The 16,909-nt window shown below is 38.2% G+C and overlaps 2 protein-coding genes across 5 annotated transcripts; both read left to right on the forward strand.

Annotated features, from left to right (window-relative positions):
- The first annotated feature begins 2,793 nt into the window (after positions 1–2,793).
- Positions 2,794–12,641, forward strand: LOC110616769 (nuclear matrix constituent protein 1). Of its 4 annotated transcripts, none has more exons than XM_021759253.2 (9): positions 2,798–3,433; positions 4,612–4,821; positions 6,174–6,206; positions 6,557–6,810; positions 6,920–7,190; positions 7,280–7,363; positions 9,121–11,147; positions 11,919–12,061; positions 12,237–12,641. In XM_021759253.2, exons 1-9 carry the CDS (start codon positions 3,113–3,115, stop codon positions 12,248–12,250), a joined length of 3,357 nt encoding a protein of 1,118 aa, XP_021614945.1. In that variant the 5' UTR covers positions 2,798–3,112; the 3' UTR covers positions 12,251–12,641. The 4 variants fall into 4 exon arrangements, with proteins under 4 accessions (XP_043813359.1, XP_021614945.1, XP_021614943.1 ...); XM_021759251.2 differs by having other exon boundaries at positions 2,800–3,433; positions 11,919–12,132; XM_043957424.1 differs by lacking the exons at positions 11,919–12,061; positions 12,237–12,641 and adding an exon at positions 11,418–11,846 and having other exon boundaries at positions 2,794–3,433.
- Positions 12,642–12,795: 154 nt separating this feature from the next.
- LOC110618246 (piriformospora indica-insensitive protein 2) lies at positions 12,796–16,497 on the forward strand. The gene is made up of 2 exons (XM_021761379.2): positions 12,796–14,806; positions 15,090–16,497. The coding sequence occupies exons 1-2, from the start codon at positions 14,603–14,605 to the stop codon at positions 16,323–16,325; spliced, it is 1,440 nt and encodes a 479-aa protein (XP_021617071.1). The 5' UTR covers positions 12,796–14,602; the 3' UTR covers positions 16,326–16,497.
- The last annotated feature ends 412 nt before the right edge of the window (positions 16,498–16,909 follow it).

Consider the following 16,909-nt stretch of genomic DNA (forward strand, 5'->3'; position numbering starts at 1 on the left):
GGGGTCTAGCCACAGAGAATTGAGAAAGAGACTTTGAACTTTCTCTTGACAATGGCAACATCCCATAAGATAGACATCCTCAAGGCGGTGAGGAACCTCATTCTGTCCTGGTAGAGCCAAGCTCGGGGTCCTTACATGCCCGACCTTCTTTGCCTTGGGGAAAATACCTCTATAGCCAGCGAGTAGGGTATTTCTCTTTTCCAGCCTTTTTTGTATTTCAAAATTCCTTGCTTACTCTCTTTTATTATATGCAGATATGGCCGAGTCAAGAAATAAATTTGCCAAGGCGGCACGTACTGTCCTGAAAGGCAAATCCATTACTAGAGTGTCCATGCCTCCACCTAAGCGTGCCCGTTGTGCTGAGAAGATCATCATGCTTCCTCCTCCACCCCCTCTTCCTGCTACAGAGGAAACAACTCCCTCTTAGCCCGAGTCTTCTACTCAAAATACTCTTGCAGTAGTCCCCATTCAAGAGGCTGGTGTTGAAGCAGCATGGCCCCGGGGCATCCAGCATCTAGCGTTGGCTCTAACTCAGACTACCTCCTTTCTTGAAGAGCCTCGCCTATCTGTCCTTATTGTTAATAACGCTCTGAGACCTAGGGACCATCATCGCTTGAATGCTATCGAACTTGATGATCTCTATGACAACATTATCCACTCTGCGATGGAGAGTGCTCTATGTGCATACATGGCCAAGGAGCGTAATAAGACTTTGAGACGTGATTTTGGTGCACAAGAAATAGATAAAAATCTCCTTCGAAAGGAGTGCTCGAGGTTAAAGGCTCGAGTTGATGAAATGGAGGGCACCATGAAAGAGACTCTGGAGTCGGTAGACAAGCTCCAAGCAGACTTGGACTAGGTAAACACTTCAAAGTCAGCCCTTGAGAATCGGGCAAAAGCAGCCGAGGATCAAGTAGCCATACTTTAGCGCCAAGTCCAGGAGCTATAGTCTCAAGTTGAGGAGAATCGAGCCGCCTTTCACAAAATTGCTGAATTAGAGGCCGAGCTTCAGGAGACAGTGGTCTGGGGAGAGGCGATGTTCATCGAGAGCTAAGACTCAATTAAGAAGAAACTGGTGAAACGGTTTCCTTCTGAAGATTTTGTCTGGATAGACGATATCTTCCTAGAGGAGGGGAAAGATGAGAGCGAGCAAGAGGAGGAGGGACAAGCTAAGGACAATCTCCTCGTCCAAGTCTCTATAGATAATATAATAGAAGATACTAATGTAACTGAGACTCAGGAGGAGGAACCTGAAGATCCTCCTCCTATGTAATCTTTCATGATTTTTATTAAAATATTTCTATTACTTTCACTAAGTGTTTGCATGCTTTACATTCGTTCATAACTTTCATCCAACTATCGTCAAATAAGACTTTAAAAAATCTCTTTAAAATATTGTTAAGGGGTTATTACTGAACCATAACACCAGTCACTAGCCTAACTAGTGGCCATAGAATAAATAACTTGAAAAATTTGCAAAATGAGACCAACACCCAGATATATGGCTTTGACATAAAATGTCCTAAAAAAGTATAAGTGGGGCCTACACCCGGTCATTGGGTTTGACAGATACTTGCCTTGTGACTTGGACATAAAATGCATTGAAAATTTTTATATAAGACTAACACCCGATCGTTGAGTTTGGTAGATACCCACCTTGTGGCTTGAGCATAAAATGCCTTTGAAAATTTTTATAAAACAGGACTATCATCCGGTCATATAGCTTAGCGGATACCCGCCTTATGATCGTGGAATACAATGCCTTAGTGGGACTAACACGCGATTTGTGAGCCTAATGGATACTCGCCTTGTGGTCTTGGCATAGAATGCCTTTTTAGCAGGACTAACACTCGGATTATAGTCTGGCGGAATTCGCCTTCTGGCCTGAGCATAAGATGCCTTGTTTAGCAAGACTAACACCCAGATTATGGTCTGACGGAATCCACCTTGTGGCCTTGACATAAAATGCCTTGTTTAGTTGGACTAACACTCGGATTATGGCGTAGCGGAATCTACTTTGTGGCCTGGGCATAAAATACCTTGTTTAACGGGACTAACACCTAGATTATGGTCTGCCGGAACTCGTCTTGTAGCCTGGGTGTAAGATGCCTTGTTTAACGAGACTAGTACCCAAATTATGGCCTGACAGAACATGTCTTGTGGCTTTGGTATAAGATACCTTATTTAACGGGACTAACACCAGGATTATAGTCTAGCAGAATCCGCCTTGTAACTTGGGTATAAGATGTCTTATTTAGCAGGACTAACACCCGGATTTTGGCCTGGCAGAATCTGTCTTGTAGTATAAGCATAAGATGTCTTATTTAGCGAGACTAATACTCGGATTATGGCCTGACGAAACCCACATTGTAGCCTGACATTAGATACCATATTTAGCGAGACTAACACATGAATTATGACATGGCAGAACTCAACTTGTGTCATTTAATAAATGCTCTTTAAACTTTTTAAATAAAGCAATCTTATAGTTTTTTATTGTTGAAGAACATAACACATAAAATAAAATAAATATATATATTATTAACTGTTATTCATAAAAAATTTTAAATTATAAAATATAAAAAATAAAAATAACTCAGCCATCTAACTTAATTAACTTATAAAAACTTTAAACGAATAATATTCGAGACTCTAAATGGTAGTTTCCGATTTTTGCTCATCATAGCAAACCCTACATTGCGTTGTTATATCCATTCTTTTAAGAATTAAGTCTCCCTGTGAAATGTTGTTATATCAGTCCTTTTAATCATTAAATCTCCCTTATTAAAAGCACGTGGCTAATTATATGTCCCTATTAATTTCCTTCCTCCGACTTCCTGAGTTTCTCTCCTACACATTGCACGCCACCGAATCCCCCCTTGGTCCCTTGCTTACCTCCCTTGTCATTCCTTCCAACCCATCCAAACAGACTTTCAAAATTCTGAGGATTCACTTGCCCTTCATAAAACTCCGTTAACTATCTTGTTTCCGGTGTACTTCCGTTGAACCGCCTCACTCGGAAGCGACGAAATTAGGGTTGAGGTTAAGTTCTTTGCATTTGCAATAGAAGTTTGAAGTGTATCGTCTTTCGGTTCTTTTTTCGGATTGCGTTATGTTCACGCCACAGAGGAGGCCGTCATCGGCGATCACATTAACTCCTCGAAGCGAGGTGCGCAAGAGCGGTGTCGCAAATGTTGCTTCGACTAGCCTTAAGATTGGAGGGAAAGGTAAAGAGGTAGCGTTTATGGATGGATCAATGCCGCCACCGCTTCCTCCGCCGGTGGGTTCGCTGAGTGGTAATGGTGCAGAGTTGGATACCGAAGACATGGAGGATTGGAGGCGGTTTAGGGAGGCGGGTCTATTAGATGAAGTGGTCATGGAGAGAAAAGACCGTCAGGCGCTTCTTGAGAAGGCCTCGAGGCTCGAAAAGGAGGTTAGCTTTAGTTGATGCATTTTGGTATGCGGTCGTTTGGAGAACGCATGTCCTTTAATTTTGTTTTTTTTGGTTTTGTTATTTGTTAGAACTTGTGAATTATATGTAGGTTCGAAATCCTTTGTGGACTCTATTTTTGTGTTGTCTGCATGTCATTTTACGAATAAAAGGAATATAGTTTAATTCTCTTAGAACGATATTGCTTTCTCCATCATTTGTGAAGTTGGTTTTTGTTAGTAATATTATTTAGAAGATTTTGGCTCCTTGGTCTTATTGCAAAAGAATAAGGGTATGATTTAGCGATTGAATTTTGGTTTATTAGTTAGGTTGTTGCTCTAATGCAATGTTGTTGAATTCTTAAGTTTGTTGTCTTTAGATAGAGTAACTTGTAATAGAGAATTCAATAAAATTCGAGTGGAGTAGAAGAATTTATGTAATAAGGGAGTGATGAAATCTGAATACAAGCAGAAGAAAAATACTGCTTAATAATCACACCAACAACTCAAAAGCGCTAATGCCCGGGGAATCCACTGGTCAAGAATGCAACTGCTGGATATTTCTCAATGCCCTTTGTAGCCCTTGTTCCCCTTTTTATAGATTTCCCTTTGAAGTCCTGCTTCTGCAGCTCAGTATTGATTCTAGAAGTTCATTCTTGGAAGTCGCTGGTGTTTCCTTTTCTTCTGATGCTCTTCCTTTCAGCTTTCATCTGGTATAGATCTTATGTACTCCTGGGCCTTGCTTAGTCTTCTATGGGGCCTTGTCAGAATCAGGATTTATAACATATTTTCTTCATCTAGTTCACAATTTCTCTGCTGCTTTTATGGTATTAGGTAAGTCTGGATGCATGTTGGGCACATTGGGCTCCCAACATTACTTGGCTGTTTATGTGTACATATCTTATAGTTTTTAATTCATTTTTGGCAGGAGAGAAGTGATTTTTTGCCCTCGTAATTCCCTTCTTTACAGATACTAAATGTATTATTATCTAAAGAAAACAGAGCCTAAAGTGAGCATTTCAAGTGAGAAATTAATTGAAAATCTTCTGATCTCTTATCTTTTATGTTTTATAATTTTCTTAAATGTCACAATATATGGTCTCGAATATTGGTCTAAAGCTTAGAATTTGAATTTGTGAAACTCAGTTGCATTATTTATGCTTCTTTTGTTTTCTGGTACAGCTTTTTGATTACCAATATAATATGGGGCTTCTCCTTATTGAGAAGAAAGAGTGGAATTTGAAATACGAAGAACTAAGGCAAGCATTAGCAGAAGCTCAGGAGATCCTCAGGCGTGAGCAGTCAGCAAACAGAATTGCATTCTCTGAAGCTGAGAAGAGGGAGGAAAATTTAAGAAAAGCCTTGAGCATTGAGAAGCAGTGTGTGGCTGATGTATGCTTCTTGCTATACTCCCTCTGTTTTTTAAGCCTCTTGTCATTTATTATATAATCTCTCATTGATGTCCTGTTTGGTTTGTGAAAATTGGGGAGTCAAAAAGAAAAGAATGTAACAAATCCTACTCTTTTAAATTGGTTGATGTGGTAACTCCGGAGAAGAAGAGTAAAAGAAAACAAATAGAAAATTGTACCATACTACCAGCTGGGAATTTCATCTCATGTTACTGTGTTCTACTTCTGTGGTTGCTCTTGAAATCTTCATCAGCTTACATTCTCTCAAGCTATATCTTAGACGTATTTGCTTTTTTTCTTTGCATCACATATGTTTGGTGGAAGCATACCTTACTTTGAAGTCAATGTTTTATGTTTTTAATGTATTGGTCATCTGTATTCGTGCAGAAAATATTTATATATTTACACTATTTAATAATTGCCTGGTTTTTCAGTGACTGGAAAAAAATCTGAACAGTTTGTCCTGTTATATATGGCCTTCTATTTAGTGAATGACTTAGTCCTTATTTGCCTAAAAGATGGGGATTTTATTTCTGAAATTCCATTCAATGGATTGGTTTTTACTTCACCAGTTTCTGGGATCAACCTTTGTCAAATGTTGTAATTTTCTGAAAAGTCCATCTAAAGTGCTTATGCGGCAGTTGGAAAATCTTAGCATAATTGCTGGTAATGCTTGTGTATTCCTCCCAGCCTTTTGTAGTTTGCACAAGCATGTGTTCCTCACTTCCTTGTAGTGTTTGTGAAATCTTCTTTCATGATTTTTGTAGACATTTCTTAAGGCATTTCATCTCATTCCTTGTTTTGAATTCAAATTAAAAACTTGAACCAATAAGAGGAAAGCAAGGAAAAAATGTTGAGATGTTGGGTTGGCGCCCATGATCTTGGATATGAGGTGTGGTTGCTTCCTGTTTTATTGCCGTGGGTCGGGCTAAATGCCAACTTTGAGTTTCTACGGAAACCTTTTTAGCCTCTTTCTCTATGATGAAAATGTAGGTAATTTGGGAAAAAAAAATTGAGTTTGTGAACTAGGTATTTCCCCCCTTTAATCCCTTCATTGTACACTTTCTGTTGGCCATGATTGTGTCTTCTTTTGATGTTAGAAACATATCACTAGTTAGAAAAACATAGGTCTTGTTCCTCTTTTGATGCTGCTTCTTGATGTTGGTGTCCCTATCAAAGTAGAGAGAATACATATTAGCTAAAGTTTCGTGTTCCCATTGAGTTTGGTAGTTATGCATTGCTGATTTTTTGTGGTACCTCAAATCAATTGACATGAAACATTGAGCATACTGATTTACAATTACAATTATGCATCATTTATTCTTTATTTTGTAGATATTTGAAAGACGAAGAAATAAAGAGAAAGAGGTGGATGAATTGAGAAGCTTAATTATTCGGTCAAGCTTGATGGTTTTATACTCTGTAAAATCTCCACGATAACAGAAATACATGATATGTGAATACACAAATTTCTGCACAATTCTAGCGCTTGCTATAGTACATAATCAGTCCATATTCCATAATCTTTGCATATATCTCAATAAGATGCATGTAGAGTTTAAGAGGTCTGAACAATCTAAAAAAGTTTGTTTTGCTGCTTAGTTATCTTGAGGAGAATGTTAGTATTTACTTTTAATTTCCTTTGCTTACTCTCTGCAGTGGAAGTTTTTTAATTTTTTTTTTCTTTTTCGATATTGTTATGCAACATCCAAATGTAGTTTGAAAAGGCTTTGCGTGACTTGCAAGAGGAGCGTAGACAGATCAAGCATGCTTCTGAGTCAAAGTTGGCTGATGCAAAAGCTTTAGCTGTTGGGATGGAAGAAAAATCTGCTGAGGTTGAAGAAAAGTTGCGTGTTGCTGAAGCCAAGCTTGCTGAAATCAACAGAAAGAATTTAGAGTTGGATGTGAAATTGCAAGAGTTGGAAGATCGTGAAAGTGTGTTTCAGAGGGAGTGTCTCTCCTTAAATACTGAGTATTCTCTATGCTTCAAGTGTTTAATTTCTGTGGAATGATTATATTTCCTTGCAAGAGCTTGGAGCATGTCACTCATAATGCAGATATATGTGATTGATTATTCTCAGGAGAGAAGCACATGAGGCATCTCGCTGCAAGCAAAGAGAAGATTTACTTGAGTGGGAGAGGAAACTACAGAAAGGTGAAGAGAGATTGTGTGAGCTTCGAAGAACTCTCAACCACAGAGAGGAAAAGGCTAATGAAAATGAGAAGATTCTTGAGCAGAAAGAGAGGGATTTAGAGGAGGCTGAAAAGCAGATTGATCTATCTTTTGCAAAGTTGAAAGAGAGGGAAGATGATGTAAACAATCGGCTCTCAGATTTGACTGCAAAAGAGAAGGTGGAATTCTTGTCTAGCTGATTATCTTATCTAAGCTGTTTTATCAATTTTTTTAAAGCTTATTTGTTATCTTTAATATCTTTGTCTAGAAAGCTGACTCTACGAGAAGAATCATGGAGAGGCAGGAGAATGACTTAATTGCCTTGGAAGTGAAGCTTAGTGCTAGAGAAAAAGTGAGTTTCAAAACCACTTCTTGAGTTAAGTACAATGTGATATATAATACATTTGATTAGCGGATGTGTATCCCTTTATATTGTTGATTGCACTATTGATTCATGAAATGCATGAGAATGGAGTATTTATATCAATTGTTCAATATCAATCTAAAGCATTATGCTTTCTTTTTTCTCTCTCCCAAAACATTTGTTAAGGCAACTTTGCAATAAAGATTCTTGACTCTTGAGATCCTTTTGCATCTATATATGTCTTTAAGGCACATTGAAGGACAATTATATGAAGTTGTTTTTTCAAAATATCATGCTTTTACTAATTGGAATGCCCTTCTGAGAGAGATACAAATAGAGAGAGAGAAAAGAAACATTCATTCATTTGATTTAGTTAACTTGTGGACAACTAAAATTTTGTGGTTAATTGCATGCTTACACACCTGTACTTTAACACTTTTGCTCATCAGCTTATCAGATAATCAAATCTATAGTTTTAAAGTTGTGTTGAAAAGTAATGTTTTATTTTTAAGTTTAGGTGTTTAAAATTATTGTTTTTTTTTAAGTTTAGGTGTTTATTAGGTCATAATTGAAGTTGAGGTTTCTGAAAGGTAAAAATGTTAAAGTACAGGTGTGCAAGTATGCATTTAGCTAAAATTTTACATTTTAATTATGCAATCAAGTCAGAGAGGTTGGATTCTTTTTTAAAAAAATTATTGGATCATTTATGTTTCAGTAGTCTTGTATATCCCCAGTTTATCTTTTTATCTCCCTTTCTGAATTTTGAGTCTCACTAGTGGTATATTTATGATACATTCCAAGTCTACTCACCTCAACTAATCCTTGTGATGCATTCTGGCTGGCTAATGGTTAGAAAAACTGTAACCACCCCCTCAATCAATGGCTATAAGTCCTTTACACAGATATTGTCACTGAAGTGGGATTCTAGGAGAAATGAATAGAGTCCTACACTTAAAGAGAAAAAAATGGGAGAGAGTCATATATTTATGTATTTTACATAAAGTGGCCACTCTAAAGTGTTACATTTGAATCCTTGCAGTTGGAAGATTAAGATTTTTTTCTGCCAAGATTTGAATGTGGCCAAACATTCTTGTCTTGCGAATCATAGGTACAATTTATTAAGGAGAAAAGCATAAAGAGAAATGTCCATTATGTGCTAGCTCCTCAAAATTAAATATCTCTATATTGGAATCTGCAACCCCCATTACTAAGTCAAAATGTAATAAACATAATTACTAAGTCAAAATGTAATAAACATACACAATTGTTGGGGACCTTAGGGTACATGGAATGTAGAGCTATAGGTAGAACAATATAGAAGTTGTACAGTGAAATGTGTAAACTTTGAATCCCATGACAGATTTATGTAAAATCAAATGGGACATAGATCTTGAAATGGTAAAAACTTAAACTTCATACCATTATAATGTTTCTATTATGAAAAATGGATTGAATAGTGTAGACACTTGAATTTATATGAGTTGCATCTTTTAGTGATCTGCTGTAAGTTGAGAATTTAGTATCTCCTTGTGTTAATTCTAAAGCACTGATGTTCATGTGATGTTGAGAAAGATTCCAGCTCGATGTCTGTTTAAAATGATGTCAAGTGAGTGTTCTATTATGATTAGTCTGTGAACATTGTTGAAATGGAGGGATGTCAGCATCAATCTTTTGAACTGGCCTTGAGTTGATTTTAGTTTATGACTATTTAGCTTAAAGTCCTATACATTTTGTATCTTCTACAGGTGGAAGTTCAGCAGCTCCTTGATGAGCATCAGACTGCTCTGGATGCTAAAATGCATGAGGTTGAGTTAGAACTAGAGGAGAAAAGGAAAGAGCTTGATCATGAATTGAGAAGTACAGCAGAGGTATTGGGGCAACGTGAAGGTGAAATTCTTCACAGGGAAGAAAAATTGAGGAAAAGAGAACAAGCTTTGGATAAGAAGTTGGAGAGAGTGAAGGAGAAAGAAAAGGACCTTGATGTAAAATTGAAAAGTTTCAAGGATAAAGAAAAGTCTATGAAGGTTGAGCAGAAAAAGTTGGACTTTGATCAGCAAAAATTGCTTGCTGATAAACAGAGCCTGCAGGTTCTCAAAGATGACTGTGAGAAGATAAGGTCTGAAATTGCTCAGCAGGAATTGCAGATTGGTGAAAAGAGTGAAAATCTTAAAATAACTAATTATGAGAGGTTAGAACACCTTCGTATGCAGGCAGAACTGAAACAGGAATTGGAGAAGTGCAGGCGTCATGGGGAGTTCCTCTTGAAAGAAGGTGAAGACTTGAAAGAGGAGAGAGATAAGTTTGAGAAGGAGTGGGAAGTGCTGGAAGGGAAAAGAGCTCAACTTAGTAAGGAGCTTAACAAAATTACCGAAGAGAAGGAGCAATTTGTGAAGTTCCAGCGTAATGAAGAGGAAAGACTGAAGAAGGAAGAAAATGCAACGAAAGAGTACATTCAGAGGGAGTTGGAGGCTGTTAGACTTGAAAAAGAATCATTTGAAGTGAGAAAGAGGGATGAGCAAGTTCTTTTATCAAAAAATACTGATATGGAGCATGATCAAATGATGCAAGACTTTGAATCACAGAGAATAACTTTTGAGGCTGATCTGATAAGGAGGAGGGAGGCAATGGAGAAAGTCCTGCAAGAAAGGCAGCGGTTGTTTGATGAGCAGAGGGAGAGAGAACATAAGGATATGGATTACTTAAAAGAAGTTGCTCAGAAGGAATTGAAAGAAATACGCTCTGAAAAGCTTAAGATAGAAAAAGAAAAGCAAGAAGTTGCAAAAAACAAGAAGCAGCTGGAGGGACAGCAATTTGGAATGCAAAAAGACATTGATGAGCTTGTGGTGCTCAGCAATAAGCTTCGGGACCAACGTGAGCAGGTTATCAGGGACAGAAATCACTTCCTTGCATTTGTTGGGAAGCATAAGAGCTGCAAGAACTGTGTAGACATTACTAGTGAGTTTATACTTTCTGATCTCTTGCCCCCTGACATGGAAGACAGGATGATCCTTCCCCTTCGGAGGCAATCTGATGAAATTTTGAGGAATGTCGAAGATGATGTGGATGTTCCCGTTGTTATGAATGTCAACCGATCTCCTGGTGAACTAGATTTGGGGTATTCCAATTCTCAAGAACGCATGTCTTGGTTCCGTAAATGCACCTCGAAGATTTTTAGCATATCCCCTACTAAAAAGGTAGAGCATTGTTCAGTACCAATTTTGCAAGAAGAGAAGACTGATGATTTTGGTGCATTTGCCAGTAAAGCAGCCAGACGTAGCCGTGTTTCTGGGGATGAATCTGGGCAGCTTGATTATGATGGCATCAAAGGAAAGGAAGATAGATATTCTGTGTCTGTTGATGATCACAGCATTATGGACAGTAAGGTAGAGGATTCTGAACAATCAGAGCTGAAGAGTAGTCGACGTAAACCTGGGAGGAGACGCAAGGCTGGTATAAGTAGAACACGTTCAGTTAAAGCAGTTGTTGAAGATGCAAAGCTATTTCTTGAGAAAAGCTCAGAAGAACCTGAATGTCATGCAAAAGATGTGCGGTCTAATGATATTTATCATATTGTTGATGAAAGTATAGAGAAGCCAGCTGGCAACATTGCAAGGAAGCGGGAACGAGCACCAACTGAAAGTGAGCAGGATGCTGGTGATAGTGAAGGAGGTTCTGAGAGTGTCACAACAGGTGCTCGCAGGAAGAGGCGACAAGTTGTGGCTTCAGCAATTACTCCAGGGCAAAAGCGCTACAATCTTAGGCGACACAGGACGTAAGTTTGGCTATGCTTGATAGGACATTGATAATTGACATAATTCAAGCAAGATTTGATTACAAGGTTCTTGTTTTACTTGGTTATGAAAGCATGCTATGTTATCTCATTACTATATATGATCAAGTCAGTTTTAGGTTGTGTAATATCTTGTACATGAAAAACTTGTATGATCTAATAGTTCCAATCATTATGCTTATTGACTCCACTAAAATCAAAGCTGAGACCCTTCACTATCACTAACATAAGTACTATTACTGCCTCTACCAGGTTCATCTTGACCCCTCCAATGTCACTATTCTTTCACCGCAAATGCAAACTGTTTTAACGCTGCTACTCACCATCATCGCCACTACTGTGGATACAGTCATCACTTTTTGTATGCTTTCTACAAAATAAACAAACATGGGAATAGAATGTCATTGTAGTAATCTTACGTTTATGCAACTGAATGCAGGATTCCGTTCCATCTCATTTCTTATTTGTTTACAATTGTAATTCCAAGTACATTTTATCTAATTTAACCTTTAGTTTTTTGAATGAGAATGACATATTACTACTGTGAAAGCTTTTTAAACCTTTGTTTAGCCTAAGATATTTATTGTAGTATACAATATTTGCACATTAGTTTGTAATCTTTTTTTTTTGTTTGAAAACGTTAGTTTGTAATCAATAATAGCCTGATAAATGTGATTCATGTGGGATGTTGTTGGTATCATGGGAGGAAGGCATTTCTTATTTATTTATTTATTTTTTTTCAACTGTGATCAGTACAGGAGCAACCTCTGTCAACCAAGCATCGTCTGGCTTGACCAAGATGAGGGAGAGAGAAACTGATGGCTGTGAATCTGTTGAAACAACAACGAAACCTGAAACTGCAAATGCATTGCCACTTGGAGTTGCTAGTAAGACTGGCAAGTCTACAGATGCACTGAATGTCACAACAGTAAAAAATGTTGAGTCCACAGGGGATAGGGCAGTCAGGGTGACTATTCTAGTTCTTTACTGGACTTGACAAGCTATTTGGTTACAGATTTTAGTTGAATTTCCTCTCTCTAATTTCTTTCTCCCATGATTCTTGTAACACAGGTCAACCAGGCTGATGTAGCAAAATCTATTGAGATTACGGAGTTGAGTGAGGAAGTAAATGTTACAACAGAATATGTGGATGAAGATGAGAATGGCAGCACAATTCATGAGGAGGACGAAGAGGAATATGATGATGATGAGTTGGAGCACCCTGGTGAAGTTTCCATAGGAAAAAAGATCTGGACCTTTTTTACTACATGATGGATGAATTCTATTTTGTGTTTCTGTCTAATTGGATTAGATCAACTGTGATGAGTACTTCGGCTTTCACATTTTAGTTAGCACAGGTGATGGTTGCATTTTCAGATCAACTCATTCATCTATTCCTGTATCCATTCATCATTTATTTTGTCTGTACCAAACGCCAAGATGGAATCAACATAATCTTTTCTCTGTTGTATGCAACTTGGAGGGGCGGGATCAGCAATATTATCAACATTGGAAGATAAAACAGTAGGAACAAGATTAGTTTCCCACTATTTTGTTCTTTTTCCAGCATAATTAACGAAGGAATCAATTGCGTTAAATGGTAAATTACAACTAGAGAGAAGCTGGTAGCGGAGTAGCTTTGTTCCTGTTATTCTTTCTCGCAAAGCTGGGTTGATCTAACATCCAACGAAGCATGTTCGTCCTTGATGGGGGAGCATAAGCTGTTTTTTTTTTTTTTTCCCTTTCTTTTATAAGTATCAAGCACAAGGCAAGGGAAGTTGCATGTCAAATCTCTATAGCACATCTACAGAGAACTAAAGCATCACGATGATACTTGAATAACTTAGCTTCCCTCAGCAATTGGTACCTTCTAGTTTCATCATGACCGAAAAGTGAAATTGCTGATTTCTTCTTCCGGAGAGTTTCAGTTGGAGTTTCAAGGGCTAGTTGCGGGTTTCATGGACATTTTTACGTAGCCTGACCTCTCTTGAACCGCTAAAGATGCAACCTGTTGCATCTGGTGATACGTATTTGTTCTTAGCCTATTAACGTATCGTTTGGCGCCTATTCCTCATTGAATAGGTTGGCAAGATATGTTTAGTAATCTCTTGATGTAATAAGTACTATTTCTTTTTCCTACATATTTACCAACAAAAAATATTCTTTATTGGCAAAAGAAACAAAGAACAAATATCTATGGAAAGACAGTGAAACAAGGAAAAAATTTCAGGCGTCAATGTCAAAATGAGAAGATAATATCTATAAAGTGAAAAGATTTGTGTAAAAAGCTGTGCTATGGTTTTGTTGCCTTGAATGAGCATTTGCAGATTCTATCCCCAGTTACCATTTACTCCATCAACCACCCTTCAATTGACTCTTCCTCTAAACCTATTTGCAGGTTTAGAACACAGCAAGTGTACTCACTTTTTACAACAACAATGCTTTTCTTGTCTTTTTACTCTCTGTGACATGTGCTGATACGTCCGCAGAAAGAAAGAACAAAAAATCGACACGGAAAACCAAAATTTGTCTTGCATGCATTTACATGCACTCTTTCTTTTGCATGGCCACTGGATAATGGTCTCCCCTTCTTCCTCTCAACACTCAAGCCCAAACCCTAAAGTTTCTAACTAACCTTTCCTCTTTAACCACCTTCCCAACCATAAATCTTTCAACTGCCACTTACTTTTTACCATTTCAAGAAAACGATTCAATGAATCTGACAATAACTCGTTTTTTTTTTCTATTATGGAAAAACAAAAGAAACAATTTTTATCATGGGTTCATAGTAAAAACCGTATAAAGGGTCAGTCTTCCTTCCTTTCTCTTTCTATACAATACAGCTCAATCTCCTCCTACTCTGTTCCTATATTTACTGCAATTACTATTATCATACTTCCACAGTATTGAGACGTGTGCTTGGGTCTTGTGTTCTCTGCCTCTATATTGCTTTCCTTAGTTTTCATAGCCACAAGGAAGCTAGTGCAAGTTCTTGAGTTTTGCTTCCTCACTTTGCTTCTCTTTTCTCTTCACTGCTGCTACTGCTCTGCTACTAATACTTCTCTATCAGTGGTTTTGAGATGAAGCCTAGGAGAACAACCAGAAGATCCGAAAAACCGTATGTTCCCCACCAAAATCTCACACTTCCAATGTAGGATCCAAGTCACATATCTTCCAATTTAGCACATAACAGGTTTTCTCCAGGGTCTCATCTAATATTTTTGCACCAATTTGGTGGTCTTTCCTTATGCTTTTCCCTCTGGTTTCTGTTTCTTTTGGCATATAGATCTTCTGTTATTTTACATGTAAGGTCTTTTATATTGATCAGGATGTTCGCCTGGGCTCAACCCAATCCAAGCGCATTCGCTCTGATTTCCTCTGTTATCGTTCTGTTTTCTTCTAATTAGTTCTAAAGAACTTTTGACATTTTTCTAACCATGAGGCGTGTTTTCCCCCCTAAGAAAGTCATCTTGGTGTTATTATGTTTGTTGGTTTGGTGCTCTGGGGAAACAGAAAATGCTGCAGCCCCAATGGAGGAAGGGGAGCAAGCATCACTGTACTCTGCCATACAGGGATTTGTTGGTAACTGGTGGAATGGCTCAGATCTCTATCCAGATCCCTGTGGTTGGACTCCTATACAGGTACTTCTTCATTATGTGTTCATCAAATCTTTACTCACATTGCAATTTGCAATACTGTCCTAAGCACAAAAAACCACCTCATCGTCCTCTGTTACTGTTCTTTCTCTCCATCTCAGTAGATTCTTTTGATATATACTAATAATTAAAAACTATTAAGGCAACATCTCTAGTTTGCACTGCATTTGGAGAGCTGTTGGATAGAGATATCTGACAGCTAATTAAGCACTTGATGACCCATTACCTCCCATTTAAAGTAACCACTGGCTGCCATTGTCTTCTGCAGGGAGTCTCTTGTGATATCTTTGATGGGCTTTGGTATGTGACTTCCTTGAGCATTGGACCTATTAACGACAACTCTCTTGATTGTGCCTCAAATGCCGAGTTTAGGCCACAACTGTTTGAGCTTAAGCACCTCAAGTCTCTATCGTTCTTCAATTGCTTTATGTCACCCTTCAAACATCCCACCACCATTAATGGCAAAAAATGGGAAAAACTTGCAGAGAACTTGGAAATATTAGAGTTTAGATCGAACCCTGGTCTTATTGGACAAGTTCCTGATAGTTTCAGTAGCCTAGTTAAGTTGCAGTCTCTAGTGCTACTTGAAAATGGTCTGACAGGCGAATTGCCACGAAATGTAAGTAAATTAGCCAGCTTGAAGAAGCTAGTTCTTGCTGGTAACTGCTTTAATGGTAAGATTCCAGATAGTTTTGGTGGATTAAGTGAGCTGTTAATCTTGGATTTAAGCAGGAACTCACTATCTGGGTCTTTGCCTTCGAGTTTTAGAGGCCTTGTCTCCCTGTTGAAACTTGATTTGAGCAACAATCTGCTAGAAGGGAACCTGCCATTAGAGATTAGTTATCTGAAGAATTTGACACTTTTGGACCTAAGAAACAACAAATTCTCTGGTGGGTTGACAAATTCACTTCAGAAGATGGATTCCTTGGAAGAGATGGCACTGTCAAACAACCCAATTGGCGGAGACCTCCAGGCCATAGAGTGGCACAACCTACAGAAGTTAGCTATTTTGGACCTCTCTAACATGGGCTTGACAGGTGGCATCCCTCTGTCTCTTGCTAAGTTAAGAAGATTGAGATTTTTGGGTCTTAGTGACAACAATCTCACAGGCAATCTCTCACCAAAGCTAGCAACTTTACCTTGTGTCAGTGCGCTCTACATAAATGGAAACAATCTGACAGGAAAGCTCCAATTTTCTGAGTGGTTTTACAGGAAAATGGGTAGGCGTTTCAGGGCTTGGAATAATCCAAATCTGTGTTTCCCTATTGGGTTACTCTCTAAAGGCTATGTTCCTTATGGGGTTAAATCATGCCAACAAGAGGTCACGTTGCTTGAACCCAATTCAGATTCCAAGTTGTACAGTGGCAAATTGAACCAGAGTTCCCATTACATGGTCTCTTTGGGATTCTCAAGCTGTGGCATTTATGGGTTCTGGTGGATTCTGGTTCAGATATTTATGATGGTCCTACTCTTGGGTAGCTTCCAATTGGCCCTTGTTGAGTAGATAGCATAGAGACAAGAGAGCAACTCATGCAACATTAGATGACCTTCCATTCTCTTTATCTGGTTGTCAACTAACAAGAAGCTAATTGCTTGTGTCTTTTATACAAATCTCTCGTATGCAATGTAGGTTGAGATCTGTTTAATGAATTACATTCCCTCTGATCTCTCCAACCATATTTCTTCATTCCTATTCTATCATATCATTTCATTTCAAATATATATATTTATATGATCAGGACGATTGCTCTATTCACTATTCGTGGCATTCTCGACCAGCAAATGCTCGTTTGGCTTCTGGCGAGTAAAGGAAGTGGTGATTGAATTTCTTTTGTTCTTTTTTGAGTAACTGGTATTAGAATTGCAAAGCGAAGTAGTTGACATTAATATATTGAGTGTCCAGGACATTTAAAGCTTTAACAATGGGCTTTTACCCTGAGAAAGTGCTTTTATGGACATTGTTTAAAGCTGATAATGACGATGAAGCTAGCCAGGGTGCATAAAAAATAAACGAAGATAAAATGCTGTGCTAGCTGACCTAGCTAGCTATGCTTGGAGTCTCTCTCTCCCCCCACCCCTCTCTCTAGT

This window comes from Manihot esculenta, chromosome 6 (assembly GCF_001659605.2).
Source record: "Manihot esculenta cultivar AM560-2 chromosome 6, M.esculenta_v8, whole genome shotgun sequence".
Taxonomy (NCBI): Eukaryota; Viridiplantae; Streptophyta; class Magnoliopsida; order Malpighiales; family Euphorbiaceae; genus Manihot; species Manihot esculenta.

Excerpts from the sequence above, each read along its gene's own strand:
- LOC110616769 (XM_021759251.2), top strand. The coding sequence starts at position 3,113 with ATGTTCACGCCACAGAGGAGGCCGTCATCGGCGATCACATTAACTCCT. Across the intron at positions 3,434-4,611 it reads CCTCGAGGCTCGAAAAGGAG|CTTTTTGATTACCAATATAA; the intron begins GTTAGCTTTAGT and ends TTTCTGGTACAG. Across the intron at positions 7,364-9,120 it reads AGCTTAGTGCTAGAGAAAAA|GTGGAAGTTCAGCAGCTCCT; the intron begins GTGAGTTTCAAA and ends TATCTTCTACAG.
- LOC110618246 (XM_021761379.2), top strand. The coding sequence starts at position 14,603 with ATGAGGCGTGTTTTCCCCCCTAAGAAAGTCATCTTGGTGTTATTATGT. Across the intron at positions 14,807-15,089 it reads GTGGTTGGACTCCTATACAG|GGAGTCTCTTGTGATATCTT; the intron begins GTACTTCTTCAT and ends TGTCTTCTGCAG.